General features: G+C 50.1%; 1 protein-coding gene across 1 annotated transcript in view; it reads left to right on the forward strand.

The window, feature by feature from the left end:
* The window catches only part of ARHGAP17 (Rho GTPase activating protein 17), a 94,943-nt gene that overhangs the window by 39,777 nt on the left and 38,394 nt on the right, over window positions 1–16,772 (forward strand). The window contains 5 exon segments of the mRNA XM_077760559.1: window positions 2,291–2,330; window positions 6,052–6,153; window positions 11,470–11,543; window positions 13,871–13,982; window positions 14,227–14,303. Coding sequence (XP_077616685.1) covers window positions 2,291–2,330; window positions 6,052–6,153; window positions 11,470–11,543; window positions 13,871–13,982; window positions 14,227–14,303 — 405 coding nt within the window.

The raw sequence follows: 16,772 nt of genomic DNA on the forward strand, positions 1-16,772 counted from the left end.
CAGGGACTGGAATGGCATATTTTGGCCCTCTGCTTGCAGGGCTCGTTCATAGAGTTGAAAGTTGGCCTCGTCTGAAAGCTGGGGCCTCGACCTCATCTCCAGGCCCTGCTCCTGTGGACCAGAGGGTATCTGCATTAGGTCAGAGTTCTGGTTTCCTGCAGAAACTGGTGAGTGAGCCATTCCCATTGGCATCTCTGAGTTAAGTAGGGCACTGCAGCGACAACTGGCATTGGCAACCTCTGTGGCAATGCTGGCTTTTACCTGACGTGCCGCTGCCCAGGTGTGGGCTGGAGGCATGCACACCGTACCTGCTGCAGCTGGTGCTGCGCTGAGCTTAGTGGCATTTTAAGGGCATTCTAGGGTGTCCCGTCCACTCACCCGCCAAACAGCTTTTCCTTCTCTTGCATTAGGTTTGTTCATAGGCAAGGTCACACAGCCTTCCATTCTGCAATATATCTTATTAAAAGGCTTTAGAATTCTGGTTCATTGATGGTCTTCCTTTCTCCTCAACTCCCCCAGTGTTCAGAACTGAAACAGACTTTTTTCTTTTCCCTTTAGAAGTTTCCTTGTTCAGGGGCACCTGGGCAGCTCAGTCATTTGGGCGTCCAGCTCTGGATTTTGGCTCAGGTCATGATCCTGCAGTTTGTGGGATCAAACCCTGTGTGATCAAACCCTGCGTCAGGCTCTGTGCTGTCAGCATGCAGCCTGCTTGGGATTCTTTCTCTCTCTGTCTCTGCCCTTCCCCTGCTCACACACTTTCTCTGTCTCTCAAATATATAAATAAACACTTAAAAATAATAAAATAAAAGTTTCCGTGTTCATTTCAGTAGGAGCGGGGCTGGGGTGTTAAATGACTTGGCCTAAATCACTATCTGAGCCAGAAGTCCCACCATGGCACCTTGATTACCATTATTCTGGGTACCGTGTACAGCAATGAGGCCACCCCTTTGGACTGCAGAGAAGTCCTCGGAAAGTACTGTGATCTGGCAACTGAGGCTCGAGCAACTCGGGGTGCCCCTCTGCTGATTGATGGCCACCAGGTCAGCTCTCTGGAAAGGTCTGTGTAGTTAATGGTAGTTGGAAAGCATGAGTAGGGGAAAACTGTGAAAATACTTTATTTCTTTTTTTTTTTAATTTTTTAATGTTTTTTTAAATTTATTTCTGAGAGAGAGAGAGAGTGTGTGTGAGCAGGAGAGGGTCAGAGAGAGAGGGAGACACAGAATCCGAAGCAGGCTCCAGGCTCTGAGCTGTCAGCACAGAGCCCAACGCGGGACTCGAACCCATGAACCGTGAGATCATGACCTGAGCCAAAGTCGGATGCTTAACCGACTGAGCCACTCAAGTGCCCCTGTTTCTTTTTAAGATAAAGATGAGATGCCTGAAGGAAGGAGTACTTAGTTGTTACTATTCCAGTGTGTGTACTGTTGAGTTCCTGGATTTGTGACTGACTCGTTTCAGTAAGGCTGTGAAGCTCAGAAAGGATCATTTTAGGAACTGAAGTTTCAGCTTCTCTACAGTGGTCTTTTTTTTTTTTTTTTCTTAAAGGAGGCTCCATGCCCAATGCGGGGCTCGAACTCATGACCCTAAGATCTAGAGTCACACACTCTACAGACTGAGCCAGCCAGGTGCCTCGAGAGCAGTTTTCTCTCCAGAGGTGGGCTGTGGGTCTGGGCCGTGGAATTCTGGGCAGAAAGGGCCTCTTAAAGAGGCAGGATCTTGCTCCAGACCTGCTTTAGCACAGAGGTGAGGCCTGGAAACTGGCATTTTAAACCCTCCCCACCCTCCGTGATGCTGTACATGCCCAAGTCTGGGAGCCACTGGCCTCGAGGTGCTGGTCTTCTCTGGGGCTGCCGTTCTTTGCACACTTTTGTTGGCTTCGCTTTTTTCTTCGGTTTTGCTAAAGCAGCCCTCTGATGTAGAAACTGGTAGGATTTCTCCCCCCGTTACCATTCATTTCTGCCTGTTTTGTTTCATTAATTTTTTATTTTTTTATTTTAGAGAGAGAGAGAGAGCACACGAGTGAGGGGTGGGGGGAGAGAGGGGCAGAGGGAAGGGGAGAGAATCCCAAGCAGTCTCCATGCTCAGCACAGAGCCTGACATGGGACTTGATGCCACAACCCTGGATCATGACCTGAGCCGAAATCAAGAGTTGGACACTCAACCAACTGAGCCACACAGGCGCTCCTGGCTGTTTTGTTTCCAACAGGGATGGGATAGTAATTGTTCAGTTTCATGAGTTGCTTTGCATTTCTGGATTTCTAACACTGAACTTTTAATTTTTTCTTCACAGGGCCGAGAAAACAGAAGTCCTCAGTGAAGATCTGTTACAGGTAACAACATAAAATCTTTTTAAAGAGCTTTGCTTAAAGAGGGAAGCAAAACCAAACTCCGTTGGCGAGAACTGAAGCGGATTTATGTCCGGACATCTGTATGTGTGATCCGAGACAGGATAAGATTGATCAGCAGGGTTCTGAGCTGGAAGGAGAAGCATTTGGGCTGCACAGTGATAAAAAGGGGATCCGAAACTTTGGTGTCATGTTGTGAAGTTCAAATGGGGCTGTGCTGCTTCCCAGTGCCAGGTGTTGGGGTGGGGTGGGGGAGGGGCCGGCTGGCCCGGCCGGTACGCTGGCACTGCAGCCCGGTCACGGGTTCCGGCAGGCCGAGGGCCTGTCGCTCGCTGCCGGGATGGTGTCCTTGCTGGAACAGCCGTGCCAGCGGCCCCAGAGGCCCCCACCAGCCCCCACCGGCTCCAGCCTTGAGTTTCCACTTCTTGCCTCTCACGCTATTATTCTCCACTTCTGGGCTGAGTTGGGCCCCGGGGGACTTAGAGTCTCAGTGACGGTGACCAGACCTGGCAGAACCACTCTGAGGCCCCGTGGTGGGTGGCCTGTCATCAGCCTGGACTTCTCTGCCCTGCAGGAGGGATGTTTCCAGTGGGGACCTGAGCCACGGCCACCACACCGTGTCTCTCACAGGCTTCCCTAACTTTGAAGCGGGGGGTTCCTCCCAGAAGGCCCAGGACCGTTTGTACATGTCCCTTCACTGGGCCTCAACCCCGTGCCATCTCTGCCCGCCCCAGAGCACGCCAGGAAGGACAGAACGCCTCCGCGCTGAGGTTCTCTTAAGCCTCCTTGCTTGCCTCTCTCCGTCCATACCCTCAGCAGGTATGGTTACCTGAGCCCCCGAAGACCAGCCACTTGCTGCCAGGTGACTTTCTGTCTCTTCCTACGGAGCGGAGTTGGCATAGCTTAGAAAAATGTTGCTGTGCCCCCCATGTCAGAGCACCCTTCCAAATTATGACAGCCACCTGGAGGTGGGAGATGTTAAGAGCACTTTTTTTTAAGGAACAGAAGTTTTTATTAAGAATTAGAAGGGTTTTTTTAAAAAAAGAATTATTAGACAATCATATTTTTTTCTTTGTAATGCTTATTTTATTTATGAGAGAGAGAGTGTGAGCAGGGGAGGGGCAGAGAGAGAGGGAGACACAGAATATGAAGCAGGCTCCAGGCTTCGAGCTGTCAGCACAGAGCCCGACATGGGGCTCAAACTCCAGAACTGCGAGATTGTGACCTGAGCCAAACTCAGACGCTTAACTGACTGAGCCACCCAAGCGCCCCGACAATCTTATTCTTTTATTTTAATGTTTATTCATTTTCTTGAGAGAGAGAGAGAGAAAGAGACAGAGTTTGAGCAGGGGAGGCACAGAGAGAGAGGGAGACACAGAATCTGAAGCAGGCTCCAGGTTCTGAGCTGTCAGCACAGAGCCCGACACGGGGTTTGAACTCTCATACCGTGAGATCATGACCTGAGCCGGAGTTGGCCGCCTGAGCCAGGGGGTGCCCCTTGACAATCTTATTGTTAACAATATTTCCTCATTGGCTTTTATCATGTATTTGAACTTATTTTCAGACTTTCAGAAATGTTGCTTGGTCTAGATAACCTTCAACTAGACTAGGTTTTCACATCAGTGTTCTCTCTCCCACGTCCCACGTCAGTACTATGCATGGTCTCCTTGAACCCTTGAAGCCCCAGGATGCAGCCAGAGGCCTTGCAGGCAGTTTGAGGACAGCAGAGTTCCCCCGGAAGGCAGGTGGCCACTGTCTGTGCCTGTCTCTTTCCCGAAACATCCACTGGGGACTCCAAAGTTTGCCAGTTTGAAGGAGCACCTTGCTTCATGATGCAGATGCTTACCCCACATCTGCCATAATTGCTGCAGGCGTTCCCCCCTTCTTTGACCAGAAAGAAAGAGTCATGGTTGAAAGTGTGGAGGCTGGTGCCTACCTACCCAGTTCTTTCCCTGACTCATGCTGTGGCCTCCCGGGTTTAATTACCCTCCCTGTGCCTCAGTTTCCACTTCTCTAAAATGAGGATAATGGCTGTATTCACCCCAGAAGAGTATTAGCAGGAATTAACGGGTTAAATAGGAGAGCCGTAGGGATGGATCCCAGGCCATGGAAGTTTTGTTTTTGGTTCTGATGTGAAATTTCCCTTAACTTACTCTGTGTGCAGCCTGTTAGATCTCTGTGAGAGCAGTTTAAGAGGCTCTATTTTGCTTCTTATTTTTTGCTTGTAAGTTTATTTTGCTTGTGTGCCGTTGCCCTGGGAGGCTGTGAATCCCAGGGGGGTGAGAACCACAGTTTATTTACTGTTGTTTTTCTAATCCCTTGCACGGGGACTTGATACACGTGCTTGTCCTTTCAGCAGACATTAAATGAACACCTTGCATTTCGCATTCCAGACAGGGTTCCAGGCACCTGGGTTAAATCTGTGAACAAAACAGACCAAGGTCCCTGTCCCCATGGACTTTACAGGTTCCTAGCGGAAATTAGAATCAAAGCGAAATAGAGTTTTGTGGGGTTTTATTTTTGTTTGATTTTGCCTGTTTTTTGTGGCCAGTGAAGAAATGCGTTATTAGTTTTCCAGCATGTTATAATCTGGTCACTCTGACATGAGGGGACAGTGATGTGGCCTCTGCTCCTTATATAAATGTGCCTGCTCGATCCGGGCCCTGGTAGTCGGGCCTTGGATCTGAAGGAAAGCTGCTGGGGGTGGTGGGAACCTTCAAGAGAGAAGCCTAGAACCATGCCATTGAGTAAAACGTTGTGGGGTAAAAATGCATTCTGCTTTGAATTTGTTGATTTTTCTTTAAAATAGAAAGCATCCCTGAGGGCCCTTACTCGTTCTTAATGAGTCATCAGAACGCGCATTGTTGGCATTCCTTGCTGTGAAAAGCAGCTCTCTTTGCCATAAACAGCCATATCCCAGCAATAATATTTTGGGAAGCTAAATCTTGGTGTGTGGGTCCCCTCAGAGTTTCTTATGTCGGCTGTCCGTGCTGCTTCAGGGCTTTATTTAAAACCAGAGCAAACACAAAGACAAAAACCCACCCTAACCCCAATAAGGAATAATTTTGAAAACAACTGACCTTGAGTGGAAACTGTGAGGCCTTGATTTGGACTCTTCTGTCTGATGTCCCGGGTGTGGAAGGCTCTGCCACCATCCTCAGGGACAGCTTCTGAAAGTCCCCACAGTTTTTTCCGCTGGGCAATGGGCTGGGCCTGGGGTTCTGCAGGCCGGTGCTGGGCCTTCCCAGGTAGCGCGGAACCCGACTGCCGTCACCCTTTCTGGTAGCGAGAAAGGGCACTCCCTCCCTGCACTGACTTAGCCTTTAGGAGATTGAAACCCCTCTGCATAGGGGAGGTGGGCCGTTCTGAACCAGGGGCCGTTTCGCCCACTGGCGGGATATTTGTTAATGTGGGGAGATGTTTTTGGTTGTCACAGCTCGGAATGATGCACCTGGCATCTAGTGGGTAGAGACTAGAGAGATGAGGCTAAACATACCACATGCACAGGGCAGCCCCCCACACCCACACCCAGAATTATCTGGCGCCATATGTCAATAATGAGAAACCCCGCTCTAGGTGAGTGGAGACGATGTGCATTTACACCAAGAGGTAGAAAATGAGACCCCTGGGTGCCTGCAGGCCAATGCCACATGGGAAGGGGTGTGTTCTGAAGCCCTGCAGATGCCTCCTTGTCTCTGTTTATCAGATCGAGCGGCGCCTGGACACGGTTCGGTCAGTGTGCCACCACTCCCACAAGCGCCTGGCCGCATGCTTCCAGGGACACGGCTCCGACGTGGAGAAGAGATACGTGAGTATCGGATATGACGTGGGGCCGCGGCCCTTGTGTCCTTCTTGTGTCTCCGTGAAGCTCTGCACCCTTCAGTCGCTTGGTTTTGCCCAAGCAGTGTCAGCACCTTGGCCTGCAGATTTGTGCCTCCCACTGCCATTTATTCTCTTGACCAGAACATTCTTTTGTGCTTAAGACACGGCTGAGCTGAAGGCACTGCTCATTCTGAATTTTCCCCAGGTGCTTTTAAAGGCTCGATAAGCCATTTGTCATTGATAAGAGAATGGAGATGTCTGTTAGGAATGCTTTGATGGCAAAAAGCTGAAAGCCTGTCTTAAATGGGCTTAGAAAATGGACGCTATTTATTGGTTTTCTAACTGAAAAGTCCAGAAGCTGGGATGGACTTGAGGAGAGGCTTGGGCTGGCATTTCATTGGTGTAAGCAAAACCTCAGTCTCTTTCCTTCTGTCCCCTCTGCCTTCCCCAGTGTCTGCTTTACCCCTAAACGGGCGCCTCTCATAGACGTGCGTTGGCTGCCAGCCCATTCCACAGGCTACTTGCTTCCTGGTGCAGGTCTAGCAGGAGTAGAAAGCACACCTTCCAGTGGTTTTCTTTAAGGGAGTCAGAGAACTTTCTTTGCCGAGTCCTTGGCAGGTAGACATGGCCTTCCGTTGCACTGGTCTGTATTGAGTCCTATTCCCCTTTCCTGAACATTCCCATTCCACCCCGGCTACCGTGGGTACGGGTGAGGTTGGGAGGAGACGGGATGTGCTGGTTGCTTAAGCTAATCAGGGCCTACCTGTAGAGCATGGTCTGTGGCGCTGCCTCTGTGGCTCACAGAGTTTATTGAGCCCGGAGTGGGTCCCTCAGAGAAGCCAGGACGCTGGCCTAGAGGGAGCGGGATGGCCTCCAGAACCATTGAACGTCTGCTCCAGGATACATTTGTCCGAAGCATCCAGGTGCTCTGATGTCACCAGCGGAGCGCAGCAGCTTTCGTTGGCCAGGCAGCTCCGTCCTTGGCTTTACGAGTTCCCAGCTTATGAGCACACGCTCACCCTTGGAAGCCCACGCACCAGTAAGGTGACACTTGCGGTGGCACACAGAGAAGCTGTGACCTGACCTAGTGTTCTAGTGTTCTGTCTGACCCCCGATGTCTCGAGGAAGAACTGGTATGCGGGTGATCAGTGTCTCCCGCCTCCCAGGTCTCCTACGCTCATTTGTGGCACACCCGACAACAGGGCTACCCCTCTCATGCAGCACTTCCCTTGCCGCGGTAACGTGCACACACCTACGGCTCCCGGAGTGCTTGCTGCACGGCCTGTCCGGCAGCACACCGCCCAGTCCACCGGTCCTGTCCCCGCGGCTCCTCCTCCGCCTCTCGCCCTGGCTTCTGCCCCGCTTAACAGCGGTTCCCAAGGCGCTGTCCTCCTCCCGCGTGCCCCCGTCACAGTCCTTGGGCCACCTCCTCGGTCCTCGTGGCTCCTAACTGATGTGGTGATGCCGGGGACGTCTAAACCATTTCGTCCCAGCAAAACACTTCCTCCCCTGGATGTGTGTTTGAGCACACATAACCGGTTCTTCCTTCTGTGCGGACTCTTGAATTCCACCCACCCTGTCATGCAAGCGGGAAACTGTAGGGTTATGTTGTGTTCCCTTTTATTTTATCCTCAGCCTCCCATGGCTGCTTGGTTAGCAAGTCCTGTGATTCTCTGTGACTCGTCTTTCGAAGTCCTCACCCTTGCCTCATCTCTGCCCCCTTTACCTGATTGCCTCTCACCTGGATGGGGCATCACCTCCTGGGCTTCATTTCCTGCCTCCGAGCTCCTTCCTGTCCATCCTGCCTCAAACCTGGTCACCAGAGTTGGTTTTCTGGAATACAGATAGATGCTGGCATCCTCCTGCTGGGGGAAAAAAAAATCATAGCTTAGCAGTTCTCAACAGGGGCCAGAATTACAGTCCTGGGGATATTTGGAAATACACTGAGACATTGTGGGTTGCCATAGGGATCGGGAGACCCTACTGGCATTTAGAGGTTGGGGACCAAGATGCTGAACATTCTTGAGTGCATAGGGAGATAGTTCCACACCGGAAGTGACCCCTAATGCCAGAGGTGCCTCTTTTGAGGGGCGCTGGCTGGCTCCATCTCTGGGGATTGAAAGTCTAAGCTCTTCATGGGCAAGAGGAGCCCTTTGTCATCCGATCGTGTTTCCCCTTATCCAGTCCCATTGTCTCCTGCTTCTGCCCATCACACTGTCCATCCCTGTCCTTCACGTTGCTGTGTCCTGTCCATCCCTTTGCCTTATTAAACAAGTATTTATCAAACACCCACTATGTACAGGTGCTGGAGATAATAAAATGAATAAGATGTGGCCTCCACCTTAAATGTGCTCACATAAAATGACATGCCACACAAAGTACGCACAGCCTATTACGGGAGGACCGAGAACGGGCATCACAGGAGAAGAGGTAGTCAGGGGAGGCTCCCCAGAGGAGGTGGTAGCCCAGCCATACAGGAAGGCAGTGAGTGGCAGGTGACTGGCACATTCTAGGCAGCAGGATGCAAAGGCGCCTGGCCGTCATTTCTAAAACTTGATGCCTTGGGCTTCCTTCTCCAACCTCAAACAACAGGTGCCAACAACAGGCCTCTGAGGCTGTCAACGCTGTGCACATGGGTGGGAGCCGTCACCATGGAAACATAGAAGATGGTGACCCCAGAGGTGACATATTGTGGGGAAAAAATGACAGTCTCTAGGGCTCTGGAATACACAGGAGGAGCCTCCCAAGGGCCCCATGCACGTGAGGAGGCAAGAACCGGAGAGGTGGCCTCAGTGCATGACGTTGGTGCGCAGAGCGGGTGCTGCGCCTCATGTGGGTTCCGGAGCGGCTGCCTTCTGTGCCGTGGGCAGGCATTTTGTCCATTTTGACTTCAGAGCTTTTTTAATGAACCCCTGATGATTAAAAAAAAGGGGGGGTGCTGTTCATGCCTAGGAAGTGCTTAGCTGGGTGTGTGGAGGCGCATGGCATTGGCGGGCAGCACCCGCATCCAGGAGTGCAGGGCCGAACAGGCGGAATGTCCTCATCCATGTACATCGGGACGCAGGACTGTTGTGGCTCTCGGGCCAGGGTGTGGGGACCACAGCTGTGCATAGCCGGGAACTTGAATGCTATTTGTCAGAGTGGACTCCTCTCTTCATGATTTTTTTGGTTCAGATCTCCAGAGTTGCACAAAGTATATTTCTCTGGATTATTGCACTTATCCTGGATTTAATTCCAGGATAAAGGCAGCATGACTGAAATGTATGAACTACCCTCATTATGACAAGGCATACTGCCCGTTTTCTCCTGTCTTCCGGATCTGGAATAGTAGAAGCTTCAAATGTCCCCTTGTGGGGCAGGGAAAGCCTGATATTTATTTACTTGAAAATAACTTGGGAGGATGAGAGTTGGGTAAATATAGTTGTTATTTATTTTTATTTTTTATTTTAAAGTTTATTTATTTTTGACAGAGAGACAGAGACAGAGCATAAGCTGGGGAGGGGCAGACAGAGAGGGAGACAGAATCCGAAGCAGGCTCCAGGCTTGAGCTGTCAGCACAGAGCCCGATGCAGGGCTCAAATTCATGAACTGCGAAATCATGACCCAAGCTAAAGTCAGACGCTTAACCAACTGAGCCACCCAGGCACCCCAATTGTTTATTTTTAAATTTCAATATACTGTTTTGAATAGGCTGCATATTTACGTGGTCAAAACCCAGAAGACAGAGAAAAACATAAAGTGAGATCTCTCCCCATCCCATTCCCCGGGCACCCTGCTGCTGTCCAGAATGGCCAGCATTAGTAGTTCTCTTTTGAGAGAGATTGTCCACAATACGAGCAAATGCAGTAAGTGTATCACACGGAGCCCTTTAAGGCAGGACAGGCAGGTGACATGTCAAGGCACAGCAAGGCCCCGCAAGGCGGACCCTGCGTTTTTGACATGACAGCCCTGTCCACTGGGGAGCCAGAATCATGGGGAGCATTGCCACATCGGGTGCGTTTTTTAAAATGTTTATTTATTTTTGAGAGGGGGAGGGGAGGTGCAGAGATAGAGGGGGACAAAGGATCCAAAGCAGGCTCTGTTCTGACAGCGGACAGATCGATGTGGGTGGGGCTCGAACTCATGAACCATGAGATCGTGACCTAAGCCCAAGTTGGACACGTAACCAACTGAGCCCCCCAGGTGCCCCTGAATGCAATTTTTGTTTGCAGTCTGTGTGCTGTAACCAGCCCACTTGTACTTGACCGGCCCCTTCTACCCATATTCTCAGATGAACTGCCAAGTAGTGGTGGAAAGAAACTAAACTGGGTCTCAGGCCGTGGGCACAGAGGTCTGACTCTGCTGCCCCTCACTGGGTTGCCCGGCCAGCCCACCTGACCACCAGGCCTTCAGGTCCCTGAACAGTACAATTAGAACATAAATCGGATGATTCTTATAGTCATTTCCAGCTGAAAAACAAATCTCTGATACGAAAACGCATGGCTTTGTGATTCAATATGTTAAAACAACTTTTCCAGATATTTAGCCAGGTATTTTTATACTTAACTAAAGCTGAGTCCTTATGATTACAGCCAGATTAAGAGCCAGTTTAAGAATGAGTATTCTAGGGACCCCTGGGTGGCTCAGTTGGTTAAGTGTCCGACTTCAGCTCAGGTCATGATCTCACTGTTCGGGGTTCAAGCCCCACGTCGGGCTCTGTGCTGACAGCCAGCTCAGAGCCTGGCTGGAGCCTGTCTTCAGATTCTGTATCTCCCTCTCTCTCTGACCCTTCCCTGCTCACGCTCGCTCTCTTGGAAATAAATAAAACATTTTTTTAAAAAAAAGAAAAAAGAATGAGTATTCTAGCAAACGTTCTTGAAATTGAGCATTTTCTTGTACTTACTTGTTACGATAATCAAAGAGCAAGGTCTGATTATGTTCCCAGTGCTTCGGACACAGTATGCACTTGATTAATTACTAAGAGCAGTTAACAGCTACCCCAACAATAATACTAGCAGCCAGTGCTTACTGGGCACACAGCACATGCTAGGTACTGGACATTGAAGATCTCCTCAGATAGACAGACAGCCCTAGGACACCCATGCAGTTATCATGCCTCTGTGTCATCCAGGTGTGAGCACATGGACACAGAGGTTAAGTCACACAGCTCACGTGTTTGAGACCAGCACCTGAGCCCAGACAGTCGGTCTCTTACCCGTGTGGTTCCCCCAGAGGACAAATCACTCAACGATGACCTGAAGCTGGTCCTCGAGAATGGGTGTCAGTAATAATGAAAACAACACATTTGTCTTCTGCCTTCCAGAGAAAACTCCCTCTGACGGCTCTCGCTCAGAACATGCAAGAAGCTTCGACTCAACTGGAAGACTCTCTGCTGGGGTAGGAGCCGGCTGCTCTCAGGGAGAGAGCCCCATGCCCTGTGCTCAGCGGGAGCGGGTGGGCGGGTGGTGTGCGCAGCAGCCATCAGTGCGACTGGGGGACCGTGAGCGTGACGGCGCGGTCTCCGTGGGAAGAAGCGGGGTCTGGGCCACTGGATGGGAGACGGTCTTCCTTTTAGGAGGAGCAACTCTGGCGTTGGATGATTGCAAGGGCCGCTGGCCGAAGTGATTGGTAGGGTCATTATTTATTCCCCTGAGCCTGGGTTGTAAAGAACACATCCCTTCCCTGAGCAGTCCCTTCCAGCCCTTGAGAGTCACCTCCTTTAAGGGTAGTCACCATGATATCAATGGTGCTTGTTTCAAAATCGTGTGTTTTCTGAACTATTTGGATTTTTTTTTTTTTTGCAGTAAGCATGTGTTCTATAAATAATTTTTAAATCTAATCATGAAGTTGTTTTTACTGTAAGAAGGCAGGCTAAGCCTTCTCCCTGCTTCTATGTGAGGCTGGGGGCCTTTGATCCCATCTGCGCTCTCTGCTATACCGTGCACTTTGCTTCCCAGCTGCCATGGACTTTCTGCTCCGTAGCTCCCCTTCCAGGGGCCTGTTGTCCTCCATGCCCTACGGTGCGCCCCGTGTCTTTTTTATTTTACAGTTTCTTTATTTTGAGAGAGAGAGAGAGAGCACAAGTGAGGAAGGGGCAGAGAGAGAGAGAGAGAGAGAGGAAATCCCAAGTGGGTTCCACCCTATCAGTGGAGAGCCTGACACCGGGCTCGAACTCAGGAACTGAGATCATGACCTGAGCCAAAACCAAGAGTCAGATGCATAACTGACCGAGCCACCCTGGCGCCCCCTACCTTTGTTCTTTGCAGGATGATGGTTTCCCCCTACTCTCCACCCTTCCTTCGTCCCGTCCGTGCTCCTGTATTTGGGACTAATGGTCTTGGGAAGAGGGTGCACGTGCTGGTGCTCTTCCCGGCTTAGGGAGGGAGTCCCTGCTCTGCGCTAGCACTGTGCTACGTGTTTTCCATGTACTCACTGATTCAGTCCTCCAAACAACCTACACTCTACCTCCCATTGAGGCAATTGACAAACAGAGAGGGTGAGTCAGTTGCCTGAGACCCCACAGCAGGTGACTAGCAAGGCCTGTATTCAAACCCAGGTAGCATGGGGTGCCAGGCATCATGTTCTGAATGACAGCACCATGGCCACCTCACGCCAGCACCACACACATTGCTCATTTTAAAAGGACCCCTGGATGGGGCACCTGGGTGGCTCATTCAGTGAAGCATCCGACTTCGGCTCAGGTCATAATCTCACAGTTTGGGGTTCGAGCCCTGCATCAGGCTCTGTGTGGGCAGCTAGCTCAGAGCCTGGAGCCTGCTTCAGATTCTGTGTCTCCCTCTCTCTCTGACCCTCCCCTGCTCACGCTGTCTCTCTCTCTCTCTCTCTTTCTCTCTCTCAGAAATAAATAAAACATTAAAAAAATTTTTTAAATAAAAAATTAAATAAAAGGACCCCTGGAGGGGTGCCTGGGTGGCTCAGTCAGTTGAGCATCCAACTTCAGCTCAGGTCATGATCTCATGGCTTGTGGGTTTGAGCCCCACGTCGGGCTCTGTGCTGACAGCTCGGAGCCTGGAGCCTGCTTCAGATTCTGTGTCTCCCTCTCTCTCTGACCCTCCCCTGTTCATGCTCTGTCTCTCTCTATCTCAAAAATAAATTTAAAAAAACATTTAAAAAAATTTAAAAGGACCCCTGGAGCTCTTGAGGGGCAGGGTGAGGAGGAGGGAGGGGGGAGGAGAGCGGGAGGGACGGAGTCAGAGCAGTCGTATCATTTGCACGCGTCCTTGGTGTGACATCAACTGCATGCTCCCAGGAAAACAAAAGGAAACGTGGCTTTCCTGCAATGCTTCCCTTGAGCTCAGCCCTGTCCCCAGTGGAGAAGCAGCACTTGCACTAACAGCGGAGAATCCCTGCCTCGGCGGGCCTCACTGACAGATGTAAAACAGCACATAGCGAACTGTACATGTGATTCTAAAGAATTTCAGGGTGCTTTGGGGAACGTTTGGTTTTCCCCTGACCTGAGAAGCCAGTCCTAGAGTGATCACCTCACTGGTCACACACACCCACAAAGTGTACCTGAGAGTGCCTTTTTCACTTTAGTGCACAAATTGGGGGACTCACATTTTAGGCGATGCCCCAGACTTACCACGTTTTTAAGGTTCTCCTATGTAGCGTGTTCCCATCATGTAGAGAATTGGCCGGTGTGGTATCAGGTACCTGATTTAATGAGCGTATGCTTGTTGTGGGGGTATCTTGTGTTTTTAAAGGAAGCTGCTGGAGATGTGTGGTGATGCTGAGAACCAACTGGCTCTAGAACTTTCTCAGCATGAAGTCTTTGTTGAGAGAGAGATTGTGGAACCTCTCTGCGTCATCGCAGAGGTGAGTGCTTCGGGCATTGTGGGCCGGGAGTGGGCCTCGGTGAATGGTTCCTTTGGGTCTACAGTGTTCATGATAATAATTGGTGACTTTGACATAGGCTTCTTTTTTAGAAATAAGGGGAATCACCTGAGGGTACAAAATGCTATGCCTAAGAGAAAAAAATGTAAATAAATATTGCCTTTTCAGATGTTAAGTTAAAAACCCCAAAGCTTACCCTACTCGGTATGTGGTATGTTCTCTCTAGATGGATATTCCCAACATCCAGAAACAGAGGAAACAGCTCGCTAAATTGGTGTTAGACTGGGATTCGGTCCGAGCCAGGTAAGGTACGGATGAGAGGAAGACCACTGAGTAGACAAAATGCAGGTTTCCAGATTCACGCACTTGACCCATAGGCCAAGCCGTGCCCTCTTACGCCTGCCTGGAGGGCCCGTTCTTCCAAGCATGGCAGTGGAATGATGTTAGAACGTCCTGTCCTAGGACAGTAGAGTGTGGGAACAAACAGGTCTGTGACGTTAGCACTTCCTGAGGGTCCTGACACGTCCAAACCCCATGTGGTTATGGTATTTTCGTGATCGGATGCTGTGCTCAAAGGGGAGAAACTCCCCGTAAAACTAACCATCACAGCGGGCTGCCAGCCATGGCTTGCTGCTGGATGACAGTGTGTGGCACTTCATGGCAGAACTCCAGCCCAGCTCTGTCCTTGAGGGCTTTGTATCAGTGATATAGGTGGCTTTCTCCTCAGATGAGGGTGGGGAATATGGAGGCAGCCTCCGCCCACCCTGACCTTTCCCATGCTTTATCATAAGAGTTGGCAAACTTTCTATAAAGGGCCAGATAGTAAGTATTTTCAGTGTTGCAACCTGGATGGTCTCCTTTTCAGCTCTGCTGTTGTAGCGTAAAAAGAGCTCTGGACTATAAGTAAATGAAAGCCTGGCCATGTTACAATAAAACTTTATTTAGAAAAAAAAAAAGGTGCCTTTGTTGACTGACCCCTGTTTTGTTAGCTCTCAGTTTTTCTTCATTTAATTTTTTTTAATTACCGCAGTATAACTGATGTGTGATGTATTGATTTCAGGTACATAACATAGATTCCACAGTTCTGTACATCACTCTGCTCATCACGATAAGTGAGGTCACCGTCTGTCACCATACGGTGTCCTTACAATATTATTGCCTGTACTCCCTCTGCTATACTTGGCATCTCCAGGACGTATTTATTTTGTGACTTAAATCTCACTGCAGTCCTGTGAAGCAGAGGTGACCGTTTCTCTTTGGCAAAGATGGAGATATAGCTGTCATTTTCTAAGCCTCTGCCTGTCGCATGCTTTTATTACAGATTTAGAACATCTGTAGCAATGCAATAGTGCAGCGTTTCCTCATTCCTGAGATGCCACTGACTATCGTGCACCACTGATAAATAAGTCCTGGGGGGGTGGGGAGAAACATTAACTGTCCATTAAATGTATAGATCACCTGTTAAGACACGTTGTGATGTAAGATATGTTGAAGTGATGGGGGTGGGGTGCATCTAGGAAGTAACGCATGGTAAAAATAATTGCCACCACTCACCGGACACTTGCCACGTGCCAGGTGTGGGGCTATGTACGTGGTGTTGTCAGCTCCTCTGACTCTTCCTCCAGTCCCTGTTCGTTTGCTCATTCATGTCCTGGACAGATCTCGATTGGGTGCATCCTGTGTGTCCGACTCTGTGCTGGGGCCTAAATTGAGAGGCCCCCCTCAGTGAGGACTGGAGAGGGAACAGGGCCTCTGTTCTCTTGGGAAGAGACTTCTTTTCTAGATGAGGGAGGAAGCTGCACGGCTTGTCTACATGGCTTGCACCATGTGCTGTCGTGTGCACAGCTGTGAGGAGAGTCCCCGAGCCAGGACCAGGAGCGGAAGCCCCCCTGAGGTGGATTTTGCTGGAGACAAGGAAGAATGTTCTAATGGTTCATTAAGCAGGGCCGCCATGCCCCTCCCCGGAGTTGGTTGAGTGACACCACAGGTGCTTCTGTGCCAGAAATTTTATGTCTATGGTACATGTATCCCGGAGGGGATTTCAACACTGATTCTTGATCTGCGTTCACAGTCCTGTTCACCTAACTAATCACAGCAGGTATCAGGGAAACAAACAGTCAAGTATTTCATCTGTACTTATCCCTGTGGCTTCTCCCTGGAGGAAAATGATAATAGCAAATGACTAATTACTACCTAATTCCTAAGGAGGAGTCCCTAATAGAGCAGACATCGTGTGCACACACGTGCATGTGCATGTGAGTTTGTTCTCTCCTTGATTCCTTATCGCCAAGTGTTCGTTATCATAGTTTTACAGATGAGATTACTGAGGCTCAGAGAGGTGAAGTCATTGCCCACGGTCACACAGCTGGTGTGGGAGAGCCAGGCCTCAAACCTGAGCACGTCAGACTCCCAGGTCCACGCTCTGTCCATGCCATGGCATTGCCAGATTTGCTTAGGCAGACTTGCCGAAGGCTGGCTCCGGAGGGGTGCCTCCCCTCAGGAACTGGAAAGAGGGCAGTACCGTTTGGGGGCAGTGCGGCAGCTGGGAAGCTCGATAAGTTGCTAGCACGGGTTTTCATGCGGCATCTCTGTAATATCTGTGTCTGCATTTAAATTGTGTCCACAACAGCAGACATAGTCCATATTCGAACAGAAGGTCAAAGCACACAGGAAAACCAAATAGAAATTGTTTTAGATTATTACCCCTCCCCACCCACGCACCCGCCTACTCTTGCTGTGGTATAATTTCTGTTTTTTCAGTCCTTCTGACTT

Source organism: Crocuta crocuta, unplaced genomic scaffold (assembly GCF_008692635.1).
Source record: "Crocuta crocuta isolate KB4526 unplaced genomic scaffold, BGI_CrCroc_1.0 scaffold73, whole genome shotgun sequence".
Lineage (NCBI taxonomy): Eukaryota > Metazoa > Chordata > Mammalia > Carnivora > Hyaenidae > Crocuta > Crocuta crocuta.